The sequence below is a fragment of the Gossypium hirsutum genome, chromosome A09 (genome assembly GCF_007990345.1).
Source record: "Gossypium hirsutum isolate 1008001.06 chromosome A09, Gossypium_hirsutum_v2.1, whole genome shotgun sequence".
Classification (NCBI taxonomy): Eukaryota; Viridiplantae; Streptophyta; class Magnoliopsida; order Malvales; family Malvaceae; genus Gossypium; species Gossypium hirsutum.
In genome coordinates, this window is record NC_053432.1 from 75,618,682 (window position 1) to 75,642,061 (window position 23,380).

At 33.6% G+C, this 23,380-nt stretch overlaps 4 protein-coding genes and 1 long non-coding RNA gene across 5 annotated transcripts; 2 read left to right on the top strand and 3 right to left on the bottom strand.

Moving 5' to 3' along the window:
* Positions 1-415: 415 nt before the first annotated feature.
* Positions 416-1,557, top strand: LOC107889635 (uncharacterized). The gene is made up of 2 exons (XR_001681799.2): positions 416-1,005; positions 1,309-1,557. It is a non-coding gene; the product is annotated as an uncharacterized lncRNA (long non-coding RNA).
* A 3,382-nt stretch (positions 1,558-4,939) lies between these two features.
* On the top strand, positions 4,940-8,250 carry LOC107889636 (PRA1 family protein A1). Its single transcript, XM_016814136.2, has 8 exons — positions 4,940-5,510; positions 5,712-5,752; positions 5,826-5,904; positions 6,077-6,163; positions 6,237-6,325; positions 6,420-6,491; positions 6,577-6,699; positions 7,750-8,250. The coding sequence occupies exons 1-7, from the start codon at positions 5,353-5,355 to the stop codon at positions 6,678-6,680; spliced, it is 630 nt and encodes a 209-aa protein (XP_016669625.1). The 5' UTR covers positions 4,940-5,352; the 3' UTR covers positions 6,681-6,699; positions 7,750-8,250.
* A 4,869-nt stretch (positions 8,251-13,119) lies between these two features.
* Positions 13,120-16,086, bottom strand: LOC107889637 (uracil phosphoribosyltransferase). The gene is made up of 12 exons (XM_016814137.2): positions 15,725-16,086; positions 15,509-15,616; positions 15,331-15,409; positions 15,184-15,242; positions 14,984-15,061; positions 14,795-14,876; positions 14,607-14,655; positions 14,336-14,397; positions 14,072-14,139; positions 13,662-13,717; positions 13,519-13,566; positions 13,120-13,436 (listed from the first exon to the last, which is right to left on the bottom strand). The coding sequence occupies exons 1-12, from the start codon at positions 15,857-15,859 to the stop codon at positions 13,385-13,387; spliced, it is 876 nt and encodes a 291-aa protein (XP_016669626.1). The 5' UTR covers positions 15,860-16,086; the 3' UTR covers positions 13,120-13,384.
* A 923-nt stretch (positions 16,087-17,009) lies between these two features.
* LOC107889639 (NADPH-dependent aldo-keto reductase, chloroplastic) lies at positions 17,010-18,990 on the bottom strand. Its single transcript, XM_016814138.2, has 7 exons — positions 18,570-18,990; positions 18,435-18,485; positions 18,266-18,342; positions 18,100-18,187; positions 17,704-17,979; positions 17,365-17,610; positions 17,010-17,238 (listed from the first exon to the last, which is right to left on the bottom strand). The coding sequence occupies exons 1-7, from the start codon at positions 18,699-18,701 to the stop codon at positions 17,152-17,154; spliced, it is 957 nt and encodes a 318-aa protein (XP_016669627.1). The 5' UTR covers positions 18,702-18,990; the 3' UTR covers positions 17,010-17,151.
* Positions 18,991-20,069: 1,079 nt separating this feature from the next.
* LOC107889640 (aldo-keto reductase family 4 member C8) lies at positions 20,070-22,244 on the bottom strand. Its single transcript, XM_016814139.2, has 7 exons — positions 21,891-22,244; positions 21,744-21,794; positions 21,567-21,643; positions 21,328-21,415; positions 20,860-21,135; positions 20,511-20,759; positions 20,070-20,315 (listed from the first exon to the last, which is right to left on the bottom strand). The coding sequence occupies exons 1-7, from the start codon at positions 21,996-21,998 to the stop codon at positions 20,229-20,231; spliced, it is 936 nt and encodes a 311-aa protein (XP_016669628.1). The 5' UTR covers positions 21,999-22,244; the 3' UTR covers positions 20,070-20,228.
* Between the last annotated feature and the right edge of the window lie 1,136 nt (positions 22,245-23,380).

Genomic DNA, 23,380 nt, shown 5'->3' on the forward strand with positions numbered 1-23,380 from the left:
AATTATGAGTTTATTAAAATCTATATGTATAAGAATATCATAGCTTTAATAATGGATGTAAATTAAATATAAGTACTAAATATATGTTTAATCATATTTTAAATAATACATAAAATATGTGGGATTTTTCCTTTAAATAATAAAAATATATAATAAAATATATGAATAGATCTAAAAGAAATTATACGTATCAAATAACATACTACTAATAATATACACAGAATAAAATCAACTTCATCATAAATTATATATTATATATAATAACGTATAAAATATTATGCAAAATGTTAAAATGATATAATATAAAAAGGAATTTTAAAAAAATAATTTTGAAAAGAAAAAAAAAACTATCAAGACAATTCAAAATGTACATATAAAAAAAAACAAGATTAAAAGATGAATGTTAAAGTGAATTTTAAAAAATAGTAATGAAACATACAAATTGAAATAAAACTTAATTGAGATAAAATCAAATTGAAAGGGGGCAATTAATAAATAAAATAGATCATTAAAACACAAAAATAAAGGTCAAAATGCAATGCGTGTGAACGTACGAGGATTGAAAATGTAAATAATCCGAATATCAAAATGCAATGCTTAAGCGCGGATCCAATTGAATTGGCGCACAAATTCTTGGGGCAAAATTAAAAAACAAAAAAATCTGAAGTAAGCTTGATTGCGCGCTAACGCGAAAGGAGGGGACCAATCGAGGAAATTGACCATCTACAACAAAAAACCAAACATTTCGCCATTGAAACGGTGTTGTTTCTTCCCTTTTATAAAACCAAATATTTCCTTTAAAAAACAAAGAAAACAATCAGCCCCTTTTAAAATAACCCTAGCCCCTTTTTATTTCCCCATAATTTTCTCCTCTCTTGACCGATTCTCATCCCCCCAAACCACAAGCTACACATTCAAGCCTGGAGAATAATTTTTCAGCTTTGAAATCCTCTCTTGGCTTTGATTCAAACAAAGCAAGAAAGAAAGCTATGACGCATTTGCCAGGTAAGACTTCGCTCTCTCCTTTTTTATTTTTGAAATCAATGATGAAAGACCGAAGGAAATGAATCGCTAGAAAATTAAAAGGTATGGAGAAACTCGTATTGGAAATCACCTTTTTAATTTTTGATTGCTTTCTTTTTCAATATGCATGTGTATTGCTGGGAAAAAGGATCCTATTTACATCGTTTACATTCGGTTTTATAGCCGAAAAATAAGTAAATAAAAATAAATAAAAATACAAAAAATCCTTACTGTAATCTGTTATTGTTTGCTGTCATTTGATGTTGTGGTTTTCGTTTGTTGCAGGTGTGCATGGCGTGGAGGAGTTATTTGCGGAGCATGGCACGAGTGGAAGAACCGGCTAAAGGCTGTGGTGGCTGAAGCTTCTAAGGTTTCTGCCGAAAATTCCCTAGGTGTTTTGGGCTTGGGGTATTTTGGATTATTTAGGCTATTTGGGTTAAGTTTAATAATTTGAGCCCATTTATTTTGGTTGCTGGGCTATGTAAGAAATGGACATTGGTTTATTATTGTTGTTTTATTTTATTTTTGGTTTTAGTTTTGGTGTAGGCCCAAGCACAAATTCGGTCTTACAATTATGATATACTAAATTGAAGAAAAAAGATAATTACGTGAAAAAAATTTAAAAAATAAAATTATAAGTACCTCAATTAGAATATTTGGTTCAATTTATTCGACTTTACTCCTTAAATCAATTCAATTTATATGAATAATTTGTTTTATTCAATTTTTGGTATAAAAAATCAAACCAATCGAATACACAATTCTATTGTTTGTAACTTTAAAATTACATTTATAAATAAGAGATATGAAAGATGAAATTCTCTTGCAAAATCTAAGACATGAACAACAATACTGATTTTATCATGACCATCTTCATCAAAATAATGGTACAATAAAAGAACTAATGGCAAGTCAATGTCCCCCACCTCAATTTTAAAACCAATAAGATGGAAGCTTCTTCTTCCCTACATTAATAAATAAGGGATATGAAAGATCAAATTCTCTTGCAAAATCTAAGACATGAATACCAATATTGATTTTATCATGACCAACTTCATCAAGTTAATGTCCCACACCTCAATTTTAAAACTAATAATATGAAGCTTCTTCTTCCCTATATTAATAAATAAGAGATATGAAAGATCAAATACTTCATCAAAATAATGATACAATAAAATAATTAATGTACATCCCACTTAAAAAAATATATATTTATGATAGAAGTTCATAAGTTATCTATAAATAAATAATAGTATAAGAAATTATGATTACTTTTAAAAGAAACTGTCACATATGAAAACATAGAAAATTATATGTAGCAGCATGTGGTTAAGTTAAAAATTCAATATCAAATTTAGGGACTAAATTGAATAAGTTGAGAAAATATAGAGATTAAAGTGCAATTATCCTATTTTTATTTCGATGGAAAAGACTTAATGACAATTTTACCATTACTAAAAAAAATCAATTGTTTCATGATGACTTTTAAATAATATTTTATTAATTAATATTATAATACATAACAAGAGTGAAAGATGTTAATCCTTCTCATCCTTTTTTCTTTTTACAAAAACTAAGTGGGGAAGAAAAAAATATTTCTTTCATAATTTTCCTACAAGTTCAAGTATAAGATATGGTTTTTCTTCAAAATTTTCACATAGTTTGAATCTTTGAATCATATTTTATATATATATATACCAATAGTTTTTTTATTTTATTAAGTATATTGAAAATTGCCATTAAATGATATGGATGAAAACTTAGAAAACTTAAGTGAAATATATACATTTTTGGATCGGAAATGATTAGAAGATGAATTCTAGTTTGTTAGAAGTGTGAAGAAGAAATAAAAATGGATGGAAAGTAAAGGAAAAGTAGAGAACCTTAGCCACGTTGTGTACTATTGGTGCTAAATGATAGCCTGTAAAGCAGATAATCGAGTCGAAAGGAATGCAAATTTCGGAATAAAAAACTTGTCAACTTAATTAACCATGCATATTTAAGTTTGTTTTAATTAATTTTAGTATTAGAATCGATATGACATTATTTTGTATTCAGTTGCTCCTATTGTAGCTAAAAACGAAGCGAGCATTTTTAAGGAGAAAGGCGAAGAGAAGGAGTAAAGCGATTGAAACTTCGGTTTGTGCTAATATCTTATTTTCATTATATAATATTTTTTTTAATATTTATTTTACTATGATTAGCTATATAAATTTTATTTTCATAAATTCTGAATAATTTGATTAGTATTTAAAAAATTATGTTTTGAATTGAAAACTATGATTTCAATGATAAAATTAGTAAATTCATGATTTTGAGTTGAATTTGAATATTAAGATTTAAAATGGTTGGACAAGCAAATGTGTAGTATATTTTGTATTGGAAGCCTAATTTTACATTGGGCGATATATGATTTGAAAATGAAATGAAACTGAAATGAGAATAATATGAAAATAGAATTGAACTGAAACAGATCATGAAACTTGGGTTTATTCCACTATATTAAGTTAGACTCAATCAGATATAGTTGGCATGCCACATAGCTTTTATATAAGAGTATTTAGATCTCCCCAATTTCCAGAGGGTCGAGGGAGGAAAGATCAAATTGGTCAATTTTTATTATTGTTTGCTCCAAATCTCGAAGGGCCGTTGGCAGTCCCAATTCTCAAAGGGTCATGGGCTACCCTGATAGCCATCATTGCCGAACAACTCTAGGTGACGGATTCGTGTATCTGGTTATGAGTCTAAACTTTAGTACGAGGCTAAATTAAAAGAAAAGCAAAAAAAAAAAGAGTTGAATTTATTTGAATTTTCATATTGTGCAAATTAAATTAATAACATGATTTTGAATTTGATTAAAAAAACTTTTTTTTTACTCGGTTTGTCAATATCGTAATATTAAAGTTTATTAGTATTAGAATTTTCTTTTATTGTGATATTATTAATGATATTTATAATCATGTTTTAATTTTTTTCTATCAATTAATTTATGTCCAATACTTATGTAATTATTTATATGATATTAGAACTACTGATCATAAAAATTTCTCAACATGCAGTTTGTCTTTTTTTCCGTGCACAGGTGATTAGGTTCGGTAGGTCGTTCTAGTAGCATCCGAAGAACCGAAGATCAGCTCAAACAATGTTGGTGAAAAGTTTACGTTATAGTTTATATAAATGTCATGTATCTAGGCTTGTATATATATAATAATGAGTCATAAACTGAATTAAATATTTTCGTTATGTTTTCTTTACTAGTACTTTATAACTAATATTTTGATGAAATAGTAAAGCATAAAAATCTAGTTTATTGGTATGTTTTGAGAAATCGAAGTGTTGAGAATTGACTTGTGAGATAATTTGAATACGAATATATTGTGAAATCTAAATTTTTATAGAGGAATTTTACGTAAAATAGACAGAAATGTTATCGAAAATTTTATAAAATAATTTTACTACTACGTTCCCTTTTCAAAAGAAAAAATAATATAGAGAAAATAAGTTACTTTGGCAACGGAATATATTATTTAATATTCAAATCCAACAATTGGGTCGAGCATAATGTGTCACAACTAATAACAAGCCGATGTCCCCCACCTCAATTTTAAAGCCAATAAGATGAAGCTTCTTCTTCCCTACATGCCCAAGTTTGAGGGCGAAATCCACGCTTGAAATATAAACCGAGACAAGTTCATCACCAGCAACATCAGGCATGGCAAGAGGAAATGGAAGCTTTGAGGCGCAATAATCAATCATTGAGACTTGATATTAAAGATATAGATTAGATCTTTTGCTCGAATAATCTGAGGTTATAAGAGCCAACCTTCCTACCGGTTTTAAATACCAGGAAATTTATGAGTGAAATAAAGACTCAACTACTCATCTATGATGATTACATTAACATGAAACCTCTCACGCTTGGAAATATAAAGCTTTTCCAACAATGAGAGGGGGTGCGAATTGGTACTTGGTTCTCTGAGAGCTATATGTATAATTTTAATAATAGTTTTAATTGGATCACTGAACGGTGGTGCAGTTGGTTATCACGCTAGTCTCACACTCTAGAGATCCGCAGTTCGAACCCGGGCTCAGACAATTTTTTTATTTCATTCAAACATGACTTAATTCTTTGACGCTGAACCTTTTTTAAATTTTTTCCCAGGTGTCTTCAAAACACTCTTGTCAAACAAAGCACGCTTCAGCCACGGCCCTCCTCTTCCCCCCTTCACTCATTTCTCGATTTTGTTTCCCTCAGCTTCACTTTCTCTTAAGAATTTCCTCTCTTTTTTTCACCTCTAATATTTTTAATTTCTAGGGTTACGTTGAGTAATGGATTGGGGAAACGTTACCGCCGAGGATCTGATCGACGCGCTTCGTGAAGTTGACTGGTCATCACCGCCGCGACCTCTCTCCGAATTCTTCTCCCGCTTCACCATCCCTCGGTCATTCGTCAAATGGAACAGCCGCATTAAATGCAATCTCTACTAGTAAATTATCTAATTTTTCTTCTTCGGATTAGTTTGAATCTTGATTGGTACTGTTTGGTTTCCGAGAAAAAGAAAAAGAAACGAAAGGAAAATGTTCGAAATGGAGGGAAATCTTGAATATTGGCCGTGCATGTGCTTTTTGCAAATTGTAGTATTTCTTTTAGTTTCTCACTTGAATTTTATGCTTTTTTCCCCTGGCAGCTATCGCACTAATTATTTCATTCTGATTGTTGTCATTCTCGGTAAGTAGAAGAAACCAGCAGTGAGCTCAATTTTATTTGCACTATATTTTTAAAAAAAATTGTGATTTTGTAGGTTTGGGATTCTTGAGGAGACCGCTTGCTATTTTAGCTGCTATTTTGACGGCTCTTAGCATTGCTTTTCTGAATGATAGGTAGGCTGTGTTACCTCCTCTTTGCTAGTGTTCTGATGTTAAGTCCCTGAGGTTGTTGTTTGAGTGTTATCTTTGAAATGGAAGGATGAACCCTAGTATTGAATGTTGTTGCTGTATGGTTAGATTTAGTTTTCTCATCCGTGGTTGCTAACAATTGTTTTTTTTAGTGCAGCTTTGCTAGTTCTTTTAGTGAGAAGGTGACAAGAACTGTGAGGCAGTTCTCTCCACATTTAGCAGCTAAGATGAGGCCTCCCTTTACGTAAGTTTATATGTATTTGTGTCTATAGAATGTATGTTCTTGATTTGGTTATTAAATATTTCTTTACTGCCAGACCTGTTATTCGTGGGCGTCCTTCAGCAAAAAGAGCGATTTACATATGTGGTCGACCTCGTTGGGTGTTTGTCTTCATATTTTCTTCTGGTATGAATTTGCTTCAGAAATGTTTTCTTTCTATGTAAAGCAGAACCGATCCATTTTCCATTTTGAGAAACTAATTTTACACATCTATTTACAGTGAGCTTCATCCTTTGGTATGTATCATGTGGTCTCTTGACTGTATTATGGGCACTGGCTATTGCACTTCTTGGTAAGTTGCCTCCTTTTGTCTTTTTTCTCATCCTCTCTTCCTTGAAGCATGTTATCCTATTTATATAACACACTCTCTTTCACAGCTACTGTCCTCCATGCAAGTTTTAGAACACCTAACCTGAAGGCTCGTCTTAACACTTTCCGAGAGGAATTTCGTGCTGTTTGGCGTAATTACAGTGAGCTGTAGCTTGCATAGTCTATAGTGTGTGAGTATATCTACATCAAATGTTATTTTGGATTTCGGTTTCTTTATCCTATTTCTATTAGTGTTTTTTACTTGATTAAAAGTTTAGTACCATTGTTCTTGTTTTACTTCTCTAGTTTTCGGCTGTTAGTCTGCTGATTAAGTTCACCTTCTTAATTTATTTGATTATCAAATATTTTATATGTTCACGTTACTCTTATATATTCCAAGATTGTAGACCTTTTAGTTACAATCATGATATGCACAGTAGTGCATTGGTCTCTATTCTAAATTCTTACATCTGTTTAACTTGTCCATGATGTTATGAAACCTTCTCTTTTTAGGTTACTGGTTGCTAAGTGTCTATAACTATAAGTATCTTATAGTGCTTTAATTCTATCCAAGTAGGGCAATTTTGCAATTGAAATGATGCTTTTTTACTCTAGAGTTAAAGACTAGTTTGTTAAAACAATTTCTTCTGCTGTCAAATGGAATAATATAGGGAGATTCAAACTAGTTCCCTTTAGCTGTTGCTGAAGGCTTTGAGTCACTTCCTTGGAGAGAAATTCTCTTGAAAAATCTCATTGCTATTAGCTAAAAGGCTTAACAGCAATAAATTGAGTAGAGATCTGCAACTGAGTCCTCTTTAGCTGTCAGTAGATGCTTTGGGTCACTGCCATTGGGGTTCTACATGATGATACTTAGCATAGTGGTCAAAAGGAAATTTACTGTATGTGTTATACAACCAGAAAGGGTTTAATTGTCTAAAATCACTACAGTGGCTTTGGATGTGGTAAAAAAATTTCTTATAGATTAGATTTTAATTTATTGCTCTAGTTTGTGCCGGCTCTTGTCAAAATACTTGAGTTTTGATGTAAAGGGGTCAAAGAGCAACTCTCCTTGAAATATTGATGTAGTAAATAAATCCTTTATCTTCATTGTATAAATAAATCCTTCTAACATTTGATTTGTAGTCTGCTTCTTGCAATGGGTTGTGTGGCTTAAACATAGGGAAGAGTACATGGTGTTCCATTTTTGCTCTTCTGATTGTTACTGCTGTCATTGATTTCAGGCAGGGATGGTTCTGATGATCTGAAACTCTTACACCCTATTACTGTAAGGTTGCATCTAGTTGCTGTTGATCAGTTGATGTTTCTACAAAATAATCTGAGGGGCTGCATTGAAGTGAAGGCTGCTAATCTTTACCAGTAACGGACAAGGTCTAAACTCTCAGAACCTCTTTGTTTCTCTAAAGTAGATCATTTCTGTTTTTAGTCCATATTGGAGACGATGGAGGACATCTTTATGGACACCTTCTCATAAGGAAGGAAAAGCCCCCCCCCCCCCAAAAAAAAAAAAGAAGTCTAGAATTTATACAATGAGTTAGGTCAAATACGTTCTCATGGTTCGTGGGATAAAGCTGGCTGTTAGTGTTTCTTTTAGCTGTACTTGATAGTGTGATTTCAAAGGTAAGGTAGTGTCTTAAACATCGTGCCTTCAGAAAGAATGTTTGTTGTGAATGATGTTAAACATGCTTGTTAATTTCCAGCTAATTGAAGTAGTTTCTTGGTTAGAGTGAGGGAGATTTTGCTTTGCAACATTAACCTTTTTTTTTCTTTCGGGTACAAAGATGCAATCAATATATATCACGGGCAGCTAAACGATAGATCAACCGTAGACGCTTTTGAAGCTCAATCCTGGCTTCCTTTTGTATATCACTCATATATTGGGCCGATATTACTAAATCCATTCTCTGTAAAGACTTTGGATGTCAGTGAATGCTGGGTAGAGTTTCGAATTGACTTTTGATCTACTTTCTATAACGTTTCTCCATTGTTTCTACAAACCAAAATGGTATTGTTGTTGAAATCGATTTCGGCTCTAAAGTAGCCATTCTCCCTTTCATTCACCATTTTAAGTACCAGATTCCACCTATCAATTGCATCTTCTTCTTTGGGGATCTTCGTAGCACAAAAAGTGTGTTCTCTTAACGAGGGAGGGGTCATCTGATCCAAGGGTGTGGAATATTTAGAACCATAATTGCCTGATCCGGTGAAGAGTGGAGAGAGGGTCGGGGATGCTTTTATTAAAAATCACTTTATTATGAGCTTTTCAGATGCCTCATAAAATAGAGGTGAAGTGCTATGACTTTATATTCTTCAGGTCATCTGAGTTGTAGTTATCGAAAAATCTGATTAGGTCGTCTGAGTTAGGAAAGTCGCATTGCACAAACAGGTGTTCAGAGTCTCTCCTTGTAATAAGGGACAAAGCGTCTCCACATTAATGGACCTCCTCCCGAGTTCTCTCTCACAGGCTACCATTTTCTCTAAGTTTTCCATAAGAATATGACAAGTTTGAGAGGCAATTTCAGGCTTCAAAGGTTTTTTGGTTTCTTGTCCCCAATATTTAACCAATCACTCTTGTTGAATCTTTGGCTCCATAGAGGGTTGTAAGCTGATTTGATTGAGAACTCCCCATAATAGACAAATTTCCGCACCACTTTATCATCCTTACTGAAGGAAGAAAATGAGCATGCCAACTGAGTTCTCTCAGAGATTCTCATATAAGCATATCATTCCAAGACCTACCATCAAATTTCATCAGGAATTTGATTGGATTTCACAGTGCATTAAAGGTTGACAAGGTAACAATTCCGGCCTCACCAAATCTAAATATTCTCTCTAGTTGCAGACATCTTGGCCAATAGGAATTCATTTTCATAGCCACGATTAATATGGTTTCTTTACAATTGAATGAAAATCAATGTGTTTACAATATTTCGTTTTCGACAATTTTGTCGGTTCAGAGTCTGTATTTGTTAATATTCTCCGTACTTACTTGAATGAAAAATAACCATGCAAAGACCCTTGATTGAATGAAATAAACCTTCATTGAATGAAAGCGTTTTAGAAGATTTTGTTCATGATCTCTTTTTACTGACTGATAAGTACTTTTGAGATGATTTTATATGTAACATTGAAAAGACTAATCGAACGAAAATTAGAAACTTTAGTCGGAAAATATCTCTTAGAAATAAGGGCGATAATTGTATTTTTCACTTCTTATGAGAGATGACCTGAATTCAATAAGCCTAATGTAACTTCTGTGGTAAGAAGTCTCTGGATATCCCAAAACTTCTTTAAAAAAAGGCCAAAATTGCCATCAATTCTGAGGCTTTTAAGACCACCTGTTTGGAACCCGTCTCTTTGACTTCCTTATGGGCATATTTGCCACGTGTCTGTACTTTTAGTCATTTTTTATTGTACAGCTAAAAGTTACAGATAGACAGACAAACACCGTTTTTTTAGTAAACTATATAAATCATCACTTAATTCAATTATATTCATGTTATTGTTTTAGTTATCTAAATTAAAAATATTTCAGTTTAGTTATTAAATTTTGAATTTGTTCCTGCTTTGATCCTATTTAAATTGATAATGGAATTTTTTTTAATTAGTACACTAACACATTTAGTTTTTAATACTTATATATTCTATCAATTTCATCCTAATTTTAAATAATTTAATAAATTTAACTCTTCACATTTATAATTTTTATTAATTTGATCCTCAAAATTCCTAATTAAAACTTTTAACTTTTAAAACAGAGACATTTCACATTTATAAATTTGTAAAACTCAAAAAAAAAAAATCTTCTAATTGTGCAAGTACAACATACTTGTAATATAAATAAAGAATGGCAATGGTGGTAAAATTTATAGTCTCAAAATGTAGCAAAAAGTTAATGTAGCTATGGGTGAAGGAGTGGTTCCTGGAAATTGAAGATTGTACTCTATCACTCTCGTCGAAATACAAAGCAACTTGGGTGGAAATGTATGGATTTCCTTTGCATGTGTGGAATTACAACAACACTTAAGAAGCAGATATCAGAGCTATGGGGGGTTGGAGATGGTGCTACCTTGAACTTTCATGAATTCTACATTGTTGATTGTGTCGAAAATTATGAAAAGTTGTGGTGCTACAATTTGAGTAATGAAGTCTGGGGTTTAAAGAAAATTGGGAGCAAGGTTATTTCTTGGAATGTCTGCGATGCTCAAAAAGCTAGTCAGAAACAATTATTTTATAGATGTGACATGCTTTTGATTCAAGAAACAAAGAGCGATGGATTAGCCAATTGGAGGTTATTTTTTTTTTAGTCTCACAAATTTATAGAAGTGGAATGTTTATGTTTTAAAAGCTGAAAGTTTTAGTTAAGAAGTTAGAGGATTAAATTGATAAAATTTTTAAATATAAAGGGTTAAATTTATTAAATTGTTTAAAATGAAGATAAAATTGATAGAATATGTAAGTGTTAAGGACTAAATGTATTATTATACCAATTAAAAAAAGACTTTTCATTATCAATTTAACAGCGTGTAATCAAAATAGGAATGATACAAACTTTAGTACTTAAATTGAAAATTTTTAAAGTTGGATGACTAAAACAAAAATACAAACGTTGAGTGATATTTTTTATAATTTATTTATTTATTGGTTTTATTAAATGCCTATTGGTTTTTAAATTTTTTTTTTGTCAACATTGGTATTTATACTATTAATTATCTCATATTCTCAGCTAAAAAAAACAATATCAATCTATAAAAATGTGATGGTGAGGATGGAATACACCACTTGCTTTAATTCATTGCCTGGAAGCTTTGCCTAATGATTTTGTAATTTGTGCTACTCATCATCCTGTTTTGCCATCTGTCAACAATGAGTTCCCCTGAGGCAACCAATTAAACTAATGCAGATTTGTTTTATTCTTTCTTTTGCCCTTCGCTTATAACCATGATGATACTGTCAATTAATCAGTATGACATGACTGATTCTTTTACCCATTATAATAAACTATATATTCTCCTTTGGAGAGAATGATCAAATACAGCAACTAAAGTGGAATCTAATGCTTAAATCAATCATTTTAAAAAAAAAGACATTTTCTTTAGTATAAAAAAGAAAGACATCTTTAATTGTCGAATTAGGATCGCATTTATATATGGAATGCAGTATGCAAATGGCGTTTCCAAATTGACAACCAATAAAACCATCAACCTGCGTGTGGGTTTAAAAAGAAAGAAGAGTTGGGGGTTAAATCACAGGCTGGCCCCATGTTATATTGCCCTTCTTTTAATTCTTAACCCATGTGATTCACTCTTACCTGTCTAAGCACCCAACAGATCCTTTATTTTCAAGTTTGAACACAAAAACAGCCAACTAATCCTAAATGAGACATAAAACTTGGCACCCTCAAGTTGTGAGATCATGAGCAGCAGCAGCAGCAGCAGAAGAAACAAGACGTATGGAGCATTACCTAAATTGGGTTCAAGCTTTTGCATCCGCTTGGGCTTTCATGTTATTGGTAGGCCTCGTTTGCTGTTGCCTCAGCACACACCCAACCCAACACGGTGACGCTAACAGCACCAACGCCAGCTGCTCTTGTGACGGCGGATATACTGGTGTTTGATTTTCCTTTTCTGTTTTTTTTTTCCCTCTCTATTTATACCTTCATTAGTTTAGGCATAGAACATGACTTGATTTTGGGTGATTTTTTTAATGGCATGTTATATAGTTTGCTTAGAATTTACGGTTTCCTCTTTTGTACTGTCATGAATTTTTTGTACAGAACTGTCTTCTACTTTAGAATTTTATTTCTTTTGTTCGCTTTGCTAAGCTGTTAAATTCCTTTTTTATTTCAACTGTTAAAACAAGTTGTATGTTTCTTCACAAAAATGCTGATGGGGTTTCAGCCTGGGTTTTGGGGTAGCTGTATGTTGGATGCTTAGCAATCAGATGAGAAAAAAAGCTAATAATAGCTCAAAGGTTAGTGTGGTGATGGCCTGTCATGGCAGGATGATCCATAACATTAACTAATGCCGTTTTTTTTTCCTTCAACTTAACTATCTGAAGTCGTTTACTGGAATTTTATTAAGATATGTCCAAGTAGAAAACTTGGCCTAAACTCTTAAGTTCCAGTTCGAGCAGATTAATAGTTTAAATCTATCACAAAATTATTCCAAACCCAACTCGAATTAACCAAAACCAAAACCAAAACCAATCTCGAATTAACCAAAACCAAAACTAACCCATTTAGACAGTCCAAAACTAAAAACCCACACCCAAAAATATATAGAATAATCCAAAATCCGAATTAACCCAATCCAAGTGCATAAGTCGCACAAACAATCCAACTTGCCCAATTGACATGCCCAACATGATGATCATTATTTTTTCAAACATTAAATACATAATCCATTTTAAAGTTAATTGTGCTTTACATATTTACATATTATCTTTATAATCCATTTTCAACTTATCAATCATACAAGTCATATACGAATACAAATGCAACTATATATCTTCATTATATACATCCATATGTTTCTATGCAGAATAAATTTCCAACTGCTTGAATCCACTTAATAGGAGTAGATATCACCAAATAAACAAAATTCCGACTTCAAGGCTTAAGCTTATATAATGTCTATGCCAATGCTGGTTCTTGTTTACCGGTGGAACACAGTTTATTTAACACAAAATTAAGAATAGACAATCTCAAGTCATTGACCATAATGTAAACAAATCTGCAAAGCATATTCACTAATAAACTAAGCTAAAATAACGCTCAGCAACCCCTTTCAACTTGGTGATAGGCTAAAAAAATCAAAATTGCATATAGATAATTTTTTCCTTGACTTTGCTTTTCACTCATGTACCGTAGCTCCGGTCTCCTGCATCTCCAAGTCCAGGAATTATAAACCTGACACCAACGAAACCACAGTTGTCAAATATAAAATCTTCTCACAACCATAAGGCAAGTCCGGTGGAAAGAGCAACCTTACCCTTTCTCATTAACAGTAGGATCAATAATTCCAGTATATACATGAAGCCTGAAAATCAGAAAACCAGTAGAAAGAAAAAATCGAAATGCTATAAAACTGTCCAAGTTTTCTCTTCATGGAAACTACATTTGGAATTTAATTACCCAGGGAATTTCTCGCTCAGCTTTTGAAGGGCTGGAGGAGCTGCCAGAGCAGATATCTGTTATAGAGCAACACACTTCATTAGTAAAGTGTTTTCGTAGTCTACATATACTTGGTATGTGGGAGATTTAATGGCTGAAGCTTGACTGCTAATAGGGGCTCAACCTAAGAGTTTTGTCTAGAAACTTCTAAAAGAGGTCATGGTCTTCTAATAGAACTATGTATTAGATGAACAAGCGAGCAATATAAGATACTATTTATACGCATTTTAGCCCGAGGCAATGAGAATTTGATATCATAAACTAAATGCATTAGCGATTAACTGAAATATTTAACAACGAACATGTATACCTAAGAACTTCCAAAATGTAAATACAACTGAAACTAAAAAGGATTCTTCCAAATTATTTACCACTTTAATTTGCTTGTTGTCAACTCCACGTTCCTTTATGAGGTTGAGTGCAGCCACAATTGTGCCACCTAAAATTTTTAACACAAAAATTAGCTAAAGTAGAACAATTAAAACACAAAGCACACATCTGTAATAATTTGAGATACACAGGTACAAGGAAAATAGGTATATTATATTGACATTGAGGGAAAATGCCAGAAAGCTTAATAGTTATACAGGATGGATATAATATAAGATATCAATATGTTGGATGAAGATTAGAACCTGTTGCTAGCATAGGATCTACCACAAATATTCGAGATCCTTCAGGAAATTTGTCAGGCAACCTACAGAGGAAATTAATAAATTACACACACTATAACATAGTAACAGTAAACAGCCACTAATGAGACTTAACAAGAAATTAAGTCGGTACTGAAGCAAAGCAAAAGGATGAAATCAAGTTCTGATCAAACTAAAATGCTACAGTATACTTCAACTAGAAGGTGAAGTTCCAATTGATTACAATACCAAGAAAAGTGAAGTGAATTCTTACTTATTAAGATAAACACTTGGCAAGAGTGTCTCTTCATCTCTGCTTAACCCTTCATACATGAACCCACAAGTAATCAATCATAAAGAAGGTGAGGGGATAAAAGCTACAGTCTTAACTAACAAGTAGGAATCAAAAGCTGGGCTGGGAGGTGGACGGGGAGAACTTGGTAGCTTTTACACCAAGCTTACCTAAATGGTATGTTTTTGTAGCTGGCAAAATGGATGATGCGTGTTCAGCCAAAGCAAGACCAGCTCTTAGGATTGGAATAATCTGAGAAACTAAAACAAAAAGGTATTAGATACTGACTTAACATAAAATTTTCTGCTCAACCAACTCAGAGAGACATCAGGAATAAAAAAGCTGGAGCAAAAACTAACCGCCAAAGGTTCCCTTGGGTCGACAAATTCAACTGAAGCAATAGCCATTGGCGATTGAATCTCTCCTGTTACAGTAGGCTGGCAGCAGTAAACCCAAAGATACATATAAGTTCCAAGAAATGCCACTAAAATTTAGAATGAACATAGATGATTTTTCCCAAAGCATAAAAAGGAAAGGCATTCACAACATAATAACTTACCAGCCAATCCCTTGAAGCTTCATACATAAGTAGCCTCCCCAACTCAGCCATGGCATTTTCTGATAAAAAGGAAGAACAAAAATTGATATTGAGATCTTATCCTATCCAAGATAAGCTTATTATAATCTAAATTCCAAGAGAACTCACTGAAAATGGGGCAAGGAGTTTGCTCATTTCTCAAAACCGAAATCCAGTGCTTAATTAACGGATGTGGAGGCACAAACACCTTAAAGAAACATTATTTAAAAAAAAAATCCAAACTCAAAAACAAGAAACTACGTCGTATCCAGGAAAACAGAAACCAAAGGTAAAGAAGAAAACCGACCAGCATTCTATCATCGGAAATAGGCTTTTCCTCGGTGGCCATATGAGAATTGACCGTCACAAAGCCCATGTGTCGCCTCCGCAGCCACCGAGAAGTCGATATAGAAAGCTTGTAAAGAAGAAAAAGAGAAGATTAGTGGAGATTTTGGTGAATGAAATGGCGCTAAAGTTGGAGAATAAGAAAAAAATAAAATATGGGTGGGGATTGAAGTTTCACCTTAAAGGGATGGCTGGGGTGGGTGTGGGAGTGGGGTTTAAAAGGAGGAATAAGGAGCGTAGGGTTTTTGAGGGGCACGAAACGCGGCGTATGGGAGGAAGGACACCGGAGATTAAAATTAATACGGCAAGCCATGCATCCGATGATTTCGAAATCTCTGACCAAACCCAAATCGCCCAAATTTACGTTTAAGTGTAGTTGTTGGAACTGCCTTTTTTCGTTTTGCCTTTTGCAAGATAAGACCCTCACTTTCCTTTTTTTGGGTCCCAAATAGAGGGGATTTTGTTCTCTTCCCTCTTTTGGATCAGATTTTAGGCCACTTTGGGCCGTTCCTACACTTTCTTCTTTAATTTTAAGGCAGACTTCACTTTGGGTTTCTTAATTCAATATTTTTTAGGTAACATTGTTATGATTAAATCTTTTTTAAATTTATTTAAACCTTTAAGCAGACCAATTAGATATGGCTTTCAAAACCAAATAGTAGCTTAAAGTCGGGGCCCATTTTGCCTGGCACTTGTACTATCAGCTTCAACTTACAAATATGTTTTATTTAAGAATTTATTAATATTTTTAAATCTTTAGATATTTTGATAAAGTCTTATAATATTGATAAATCTTTAAAAATATTAGTAAATTTTTAGATATTTTAGTAAAAGTTTTTCCTATTGTTTTTTTAGTGGACCTCACCCTATAATTTGTTTTAGTGCGGCATGTGATGCATAAGGGTCATCCTTTGAGGTTGCAGCCATCGGTGCCTGGCAAGTGCATGGTCTGCAATGATACATGCACGTCTTGGCACCCTTTGCTGCTTCGATCTTCACCTCAAGTGTATTTTAGCATCTTGTGAGGAAGCATCAACGACATCCACAGCTCAATCTTTGAAAACATCAACTCAACCACCATCATCAGCCCCGCCTGCTTTTGGTGCTTGTTATGGTTATGGTTATCGCTATGGGGCATTTCCACCACCTCCAAATTTTACGTATGCTTATGGAGTCCCTCTTGCACCGCTCTATTTAGTCCTTATGCTAATGGCCATGGAATCCCATTTAGCTCGTTCAAGAAAAACTTCCATTATCAGCATGGTAATAGTGGTCAAGGTGGTGGAAAGCTCGTTGTTTTTGGGGCCTTGTTCACGTGATCGAGCTCATAACAGCATTGGTGTTTCAGCTGCTTCCCTTTTATCTAATTTTCTCTATCCAAACATTGTAATTTAAAGCTGTTTAGAACAATGTAAAATTCCTGGAGTGTGTAATTCCAACATGGAATTGGACATTTAAAGTTATAATCTGAAGGAATAATTCATTTCTTTAGATGATAAGCAATCAAAAGGCCAACAATTCATTGTTCCTAAGACAAAACTTTGTCCCTGCCTTGTCTTTTGTGTAGAGAAAGTAGAACGAAAACATAATAGAATCAGCATCATCTCATATTTCACCATCCCACAGTTCTTCAAGGCTCTTGTAAGGACTACAAGTTGGATGTAATGCGAATTCCCCGCGGAGGAGTCTTTGCTGCGAAAGAGAATCGAGAATTCTTTAGTATAATAGTATGCATTATTCATGTACGTTCATATATGATGAGTCATTTTTTTTTCTTTTTCCAGCAAAACACAAATACGACACAAAGGCATGTTTTACCTGATGGATGCTTGAGAATTCGGCGAAGATCTCCGGAGGTATGGACCAATCAAAAAGGCTCAAGTTTTGCTTGATCCTAGACTCGTTCACACTTTTCGGAAGGACACTGTGACCACTCTGAATACCCCACCGCAGAGCAACTTGTGCTGGAGACTTGTTAAGTTTTTCAGCAATTTCAACCAAAATTGGTTCCTTCAGTACTTCTCCTTTAATCCAAGACCCTGGAGATCCTAGAGGGGAATATGCCTGCAACAATATTCAAATTCATATGCTTCAAATGTAAAGAGTCTCTGTACTATATAACATGATTGAAACAAAATTGATTATGCGTTGTTATACCGATAGATGAACACCAGTAGACATGCACAAGTTGTGTAACTCAGGCTGCTGCCAAACAGGATGGCATTCAACCTGATTGACAGCAGGAGGAACTTTGGCATACTTGAGCAGATCCTGCAACTTCTTAGTCGAGAAGTTGCAGACTCCAATGGCTCGAGCCTTACCAGATTTATACAAGCTCTCCATTGCAGCCCATGTCTCTGGAAGACAAAGGGGAGCCATCATTTCAGGGTCCCATCCTCTCATGCCAGGCTTTGTACGAAATGGCCAATGTATCTACATTTGTGAAAGTCAAGGTAATGGGGGAAAAATGAACTAAAATAGCATATTTTCTTCTTCTTTTTTTGAAAGATTAAAATTGCATATTGTCATTGATGGTTTCAGTCGTAAACATACAAGATAGAGATCAACATAGTCAAGTTGAAGGTCTTCTAGAGTTCTGGTCATTGCCTTTGGGACGTCTTCAGGTGCATGATCACAACACCTTTCAAAAAAAAAGGAAAATAAAAATGGAATTGAATTCATCTTTAACCTGAATATAAAATCTGGGGTTTTACTTTACCATAGTTTTGATGTGATGAACAGTTCTTTCCGCTTCACCACTTCTGAAGAAAACAGTCCCTTCAAAGCAAGCCCAATCTACATTTTCAAGTCTCAGTTGTGAACAAATTGGTAAATCAAATTACATAATAATAATAAAAAAAACCAAAAAAGAAAATGGAAAATTTTACCTCTTTTTCATTATCATAAACATGGGCACAGTCGATGTGTCGATAACCAGCCTACAAAAAAAATGTCTCCATTTCTTTTATAATACACATTGTTCGTAAGGAAAGCAGAAAGAGAAAGTAGAAATCAAAAGGCACCTTGACTGCAGTCACAACAGCTTCACCAACAACACCTGGAGAAGCTTTCCAGGTTCCCAAACCAACAGACGGCATTTTAGCTCCAGTGTTGAGCTCAAAATAAAAAGGCCCATGTCCAGTTCCCTTGTCCATTTTTCCCGTACACTGATTGACTGGTGCTATGATATTGGTATTGCAAATGTGAGACGATGATGTCAATGATTTTACTGGCAGAAAAGAGAGAACAGCGATTCTTCAGCTTTGGTCCTGGAATCCGGTGGTTTAGTTCCGTATGGAACCTATCATGTTCATTTCTATTAGACTCCTATACGTAACAAAGTTCGAAATTCCCACAACTACAATCAGAAGACCTTGTTTGACACACGTCTTTCTAAGGTTCATCAACGATTGCTTGCACCAAACAATTAACTTTTATCATTTTTCAATATACTACCTAGTTTCAACTTACATATATGTTAACACACTTCTCTTGTGATAAACAGTTACGAGTTAAAAGACCATATATATTGCTTGTATAATAAATATGAGGTTAAATTGATAAATATATGTATGGTTTGGGTAGGTCCACTTATTTATGCAGCAGCCCTTATGGCATGGAATCTGCATCTGCTTTGCTAATGCTAGAGCTTTCTTATTTTAGTAGTAGTCTTTGATTGATCATTAGACATGGACATACACAGCTTATAGTGACAACTAAAATCTCTTTCTTCTTCGTTCATTTCACGAGTGACATGTGTAAATTATAGATTTAATTCTTGTATTTTTAATATAGTCATTTTTAATTCATGTACTTTTTAGAATTTTGAAATTTCAATTTTAGTCAAGCAATAGTTATTAAATTCATTAAGGGTATACCTAAAGGTGAAAAAAGTTAAGGGATGAGAAGAGGGAATGAAAAAGTGAAAAGAAAATAAATTTTGAGTATGCTTTATCAAAAAGAAAAATGAAAGGAAAAAAAATGGGATAGAAAAAGTATTTTCGAAATTAAAATTCATGTATATAAATACACATTAAATCAAAATTCATGTGTAATTTTTAAAATTTATCTCATAAATTTATAATATCAAATGTACAAAAAGATACCAGTTGAACTTTAGCTAAGTTAGCCCGTATTACTATGATAACAACAATAAAAACATGATTTTGAGTTGATTTAAGTGCATATTATTTTCCTATTTCCTATTTCAGATCAAGTAACAAAATTTATATTTTTGTCAATCAAATGTCTTGATAAAAACTTTGACCGTTCATTATTTTCTAATACTCTAATACTATAAAAGAAATGTATAATAAGATTCTGTAAATGTCGGTCACAATTTTTAATTGATACTTTTGATGGATGATAGTTTTCGTGGTTAATTTATGCCCGTAGAAAAATTGGCAGGAATTCAGAGCCGACCAAATGTAGGCTCCCTTCCCGACCTCATCTTTGACTCTTGAACCAGTATTTTCTAAGCCAACTTTTAGCTGAATCTCACTTTCAATGACCCAAAGTTGAAATTAGCAAAGCAAACTCACCATGAAATGATGAAATTCATTATCGTTTACAAAGAGTCCGCTCTAAATACCCCCATATAATATTTGCATTAATGATACTAATGTCTTCGATTCAGTTACATGCAGGTAGACATAATCACCGAAAGCTAGTAGCATGTCGACTCAGATTTCACCATCCCAGAGTTCTTCAATGGTCCTGTATGCACCACAAGTCGGGTGTACAAAATTACTGCCTCTAATTAGCTTCTCCTGCAATGGAATGTTCACATATTCAATACTTATCTCATGAATTGAAGACCTTATGTTGAGTCTCAGAAATGAAGTTATACAGAGTGCACAAAAGCAAACCAGTAAGCTAGTCTGGAGTAAATATGCATGCATAGGTAAGAGAGACAACTGAAGGGAAGGAAGCAATGATAACGAAGAAATGAAGTTAACACTTGCCTGCTCGATTTCAGAAAACTTGGCAAACAGATCGTCTGGGATAGACCAGTTAAAAACATCAAGGTTTTCCTTCAGCCTTGCCTCACTATTGCTCTTAGGCAGTACACTGTGGCCCCTTTGAAGTCCCCAACGGAGAGCCACTTGTGCCGGAGATTTCCCCAATCGCTCTGCGACCATTTTAAGAACCGGGTTTTCCTGAACTCTTCTCCTGATATTTTCTCCAGCTTGGCTACCCAATGGTGAATATCCCTGTGATCAAAGAAATTAACAACCATTACCAATACAATCAGCCTTCTTAGCTGATTCAAGATGGTTAAAAAAAAATGCTGCTTTAAATCTGCAAACTCACAGACAAGTGAATTCCCTTGGAATGACAATATTCGTGCAGCTTAGGCTGCTGCCATACAGGGTGAAGTTCCACTTGATTGACGGCAGGAACTACGTGTGCTACTTCCAACAGATCTCCGAGCTTCTTCGCAGAGAAATTACTCACACCAACAGCCCGAGCCTTACCAGAATCATACAGTGCTTCCATTGCTCTCCATGTACCGGATATGTCAGGTTGAGTTAAGTTTTCGGGCAGAACTCCAACTGAACCCTTTTCCAAACTGGCTGGCCAGTGTATCTTCACAAGTCATCACAAATATCAACAAATTTAGCTTTATTTTCAATGTGCCATAATATGCAAAACTTCAGCTATTTGACATTTAGCTACAAAGAGGAACAAATAACATCATCAACTTTAACAAATCAACAAAAGAAATTTCTGGTCCATATCTCAATTTTCAAAAGGAAACAGAACTTGTGTACTACACACCAGGTAGAGATCAACATAGTCAAGCTGCAAATCTTCCAAAGTTTTATTTAAAGCCTCTGGTACATCCTCAGGCAAGTGATGTGTGCACCTGATCATCATTTAATATGTAGCTTAGACAATAGGGTCCAACTACTTGAAAATATCAATTTTTAAGTACGGATTAATTACTAAACCCTTCAGATTATAAACTGAGACTAAATAAAGGGGGAGAAATGAAAAAGGGGGAAAAAGCCAAAAACCAGAGCTTGGAGGTGATAAAAAAGTCCTCACGCTTTACTACACCATCATCAAATAACTCCTTCAAAGCAAAACCAATCTGCAGGCATGTACCAGAAAAATAAACAATTATATTAACTAGTTGGTGAATCTATTAAATCAAGACTGAGAACTTAAAGAAAGAAGTGGAAAATAATCACCTCCTTCTCATTGCCATAGATAGAAGCGCAATCTAGGTGTCTATACCCAACCTGAATCCAACAAATATATTAGTAAAACCCAGATATTCAACTGAAAATCACAAACAAAAACCACCCAAAAAAAAGAAAACAAGAAGAAGAAGATACCTTGACGGCAGTAACAACAGTATTTCTAGTAACAGCATAAGTGCCGAGCCCAACAGAGGGGATCTTAGCTCCCGTGTTTAGTTCAAAGAATCTGATTTCATCCGCCATTTTCTTGCAACTAATGCAGAGAACACAAAGAAGAGAACATAAAAAAAGGCAGCACTTAATAGAAGATATGTACGTTTCAACAGTTTGAACTTGGAACTGGAAGCTGGCGAATTTATTTCTGGATTAGTCGCCTGTCCTCAGAATCAATTATTGAGGAAGGTTATTAATGGTTGCACTTGCACATGCTCCACGTATTATTCCTGTTTTGGTATCAAATATTGGAGTTTTCTCACCCGTCCGATGAGCAAAAATGTAGGTTTCAAAGATGGGATATTTTATAAAATTTAGTTTAAAGTAAATGTAAAAAAAATGTATTAACACATTTTAATTGGTTTGCAATGACGTAATTTATTTTATTTTTTTATATAAGGATAAACTGTTGACTTAAAATATAACAGTTAAAATTGAATAAACAATATCAATATAAATTTTTAACTATTAAATATTAAATCCAATACAATTATGAAGTTGACTTTGGGAATTTTATAGTTATTATAATTAGCTTAATATTAATTATTATAATTTTTTACACATAATTCAATACAATTATGCTAAATAAGAAGTTGAATTAGGGAATTTAGTATTTAATTTTTAACTATTAATTCTTGTACAAAGCATGATCAACAACACATAAACAGATATACTTCGAAAGTATGTTTGTAAATTTAATATTTATAAATATTATTGTTAAGAATTGAATGTAAAAGTAAAAAATCAATTTACCATAATTAATTTTGTTCTTCTTTTAAATATTTTGGCTATGACATTGTTGAGTGTTTTTGAGTATGTCATTCAAATAGATTAAATTCTATATTTATATGATACGGTTACTGTTTATGGATGGGACATCGTATGTAGGTTCCTATGTATATCAACACATACCCTATTTTAGGGTTAACACATATTTCCTAAAGATGAGTTCGCTTCGTGTATTCGAGAATGAAGGAACAATCAGTTGTATACAACTGTATCACTCCTTAACACGTGGCCAGGTATATGTGACAATCTAAAGTAAAAAGCGTACATGACAAGCTTCTCTCTTGGTGATATCTCACCTCGCGAGGTGACAAGTTTGTAACTATTCCTTGAACTAGGTAGGAGACAAGTTGTTATGGTACTCGTCATTATCGACCCGCTACCTGATTAAGTCCTAATCCGTAGTGTATATGGTTCGCACTTAAGTTTGCACCTGAGGTGTTCATTTTGAACAGAAATGTAGGTTTGAAATCTGAAGTCAACCATCCCTTAATCGAGTGAAAAAAAAAGCATTGTATTATAGACATGAAAATTTATGTTTGAGTCTAAACTACAGATTTCGTCGTCTGGATTTCAACTATGAATTTTGCGATTCTTATTCAATCTGTTAATATCGTCGGTATTGA

Excerpts from the sequence above, each read along its gene's own strand:
- LOC107889636 (XM_016814136.2), top strand. The coding sequence starts at position 5,353 with ATGGATTGGGGAAACGTTACCGCCGAGGATCTGATCGACGCGCTTCGT. Across the intron at positions 5,753-5,825 it reads TCTGATTGTTGTCATTCTCG|GTTTGGGATTCTTGAGGAGA; the intron begins GTAAGTAGAAGA and ends GTGATTTTGTAG. Across the intron at positions 6,492-6,576 it reads ACTGGCTATTGCACTTCTTG|CTACTGTCCTCCATGCAAGT; the intron begins GTAAGTTGCCTC and ends TCTCTTTCACAG.
- LOC107889637 (XM_016814137.2), bottom strand. The coding sequence starts at position 15,859 with ATGGCTTGCCGTATTAATTTTAATCTCCGGTGTCCTTCCTCCCATACG. Across the intron at positions 14,877-14,983 it reads ACCCAAGGGAACCTTTGGCG|ATTATTCCAATCCTAAGAGC; the intron begins GTTAGTTTTTGC and ends TTAGTTTCTCAG. Across the intron at positions 13,437-13,518 it reads CCTACTGTTAATGAGAAAGG|GTTTATAATTCCTGGACTTG; the intron begins GTAAGGTTGCTC and ends CGTTGGTGTCAG.
- LOC107889639 (XM_016814138.2), bottom strand. The coding sequence starts at position 18,701 with ATGGACAAGGGAACTGGACATGGGCCTTTTTATTTTGAGCTCAACACT. Across the intron at positions 18,486-18,569 it reads CTGTTGTGACTGCAGTCAAG|GCTGGTTATCGACACATCGA; the intron begins GTGCCTTTTGAT and ends TTTTTTTTGTAG. Across the intron at positions 17,239-17,364 it reads AATTCTCAAGCATCCATCAG|CAAAGACTCCTCCGCGGGGA; the intron begins GTAAAACATGCC and ends TCTCTTTCGCAG.
- LOC107889640 (XM_016814139.2), bottom strand. The coding sequence starts at position 21,998 with ATGGCGGATGAAATCAGATTCTTTGAACTAAACACGGGAGCTAAGATC. Across the intron at positions 21,795-21,890 it reads CTGTTGTTACTGCCGTCAAG|GTTGGGTATAGACACCTAGA; the intron begins GTATCTTCTTCT and ends TGTTGGATTCAG. Across the intron at positions 20,760-20,859 it reads CCAAGGGAATTCACTTGTCT|GGATATTCACCATTGGGTAG; the intron begins GTGAGTTTGCAG and ends CTTTGATCACAG.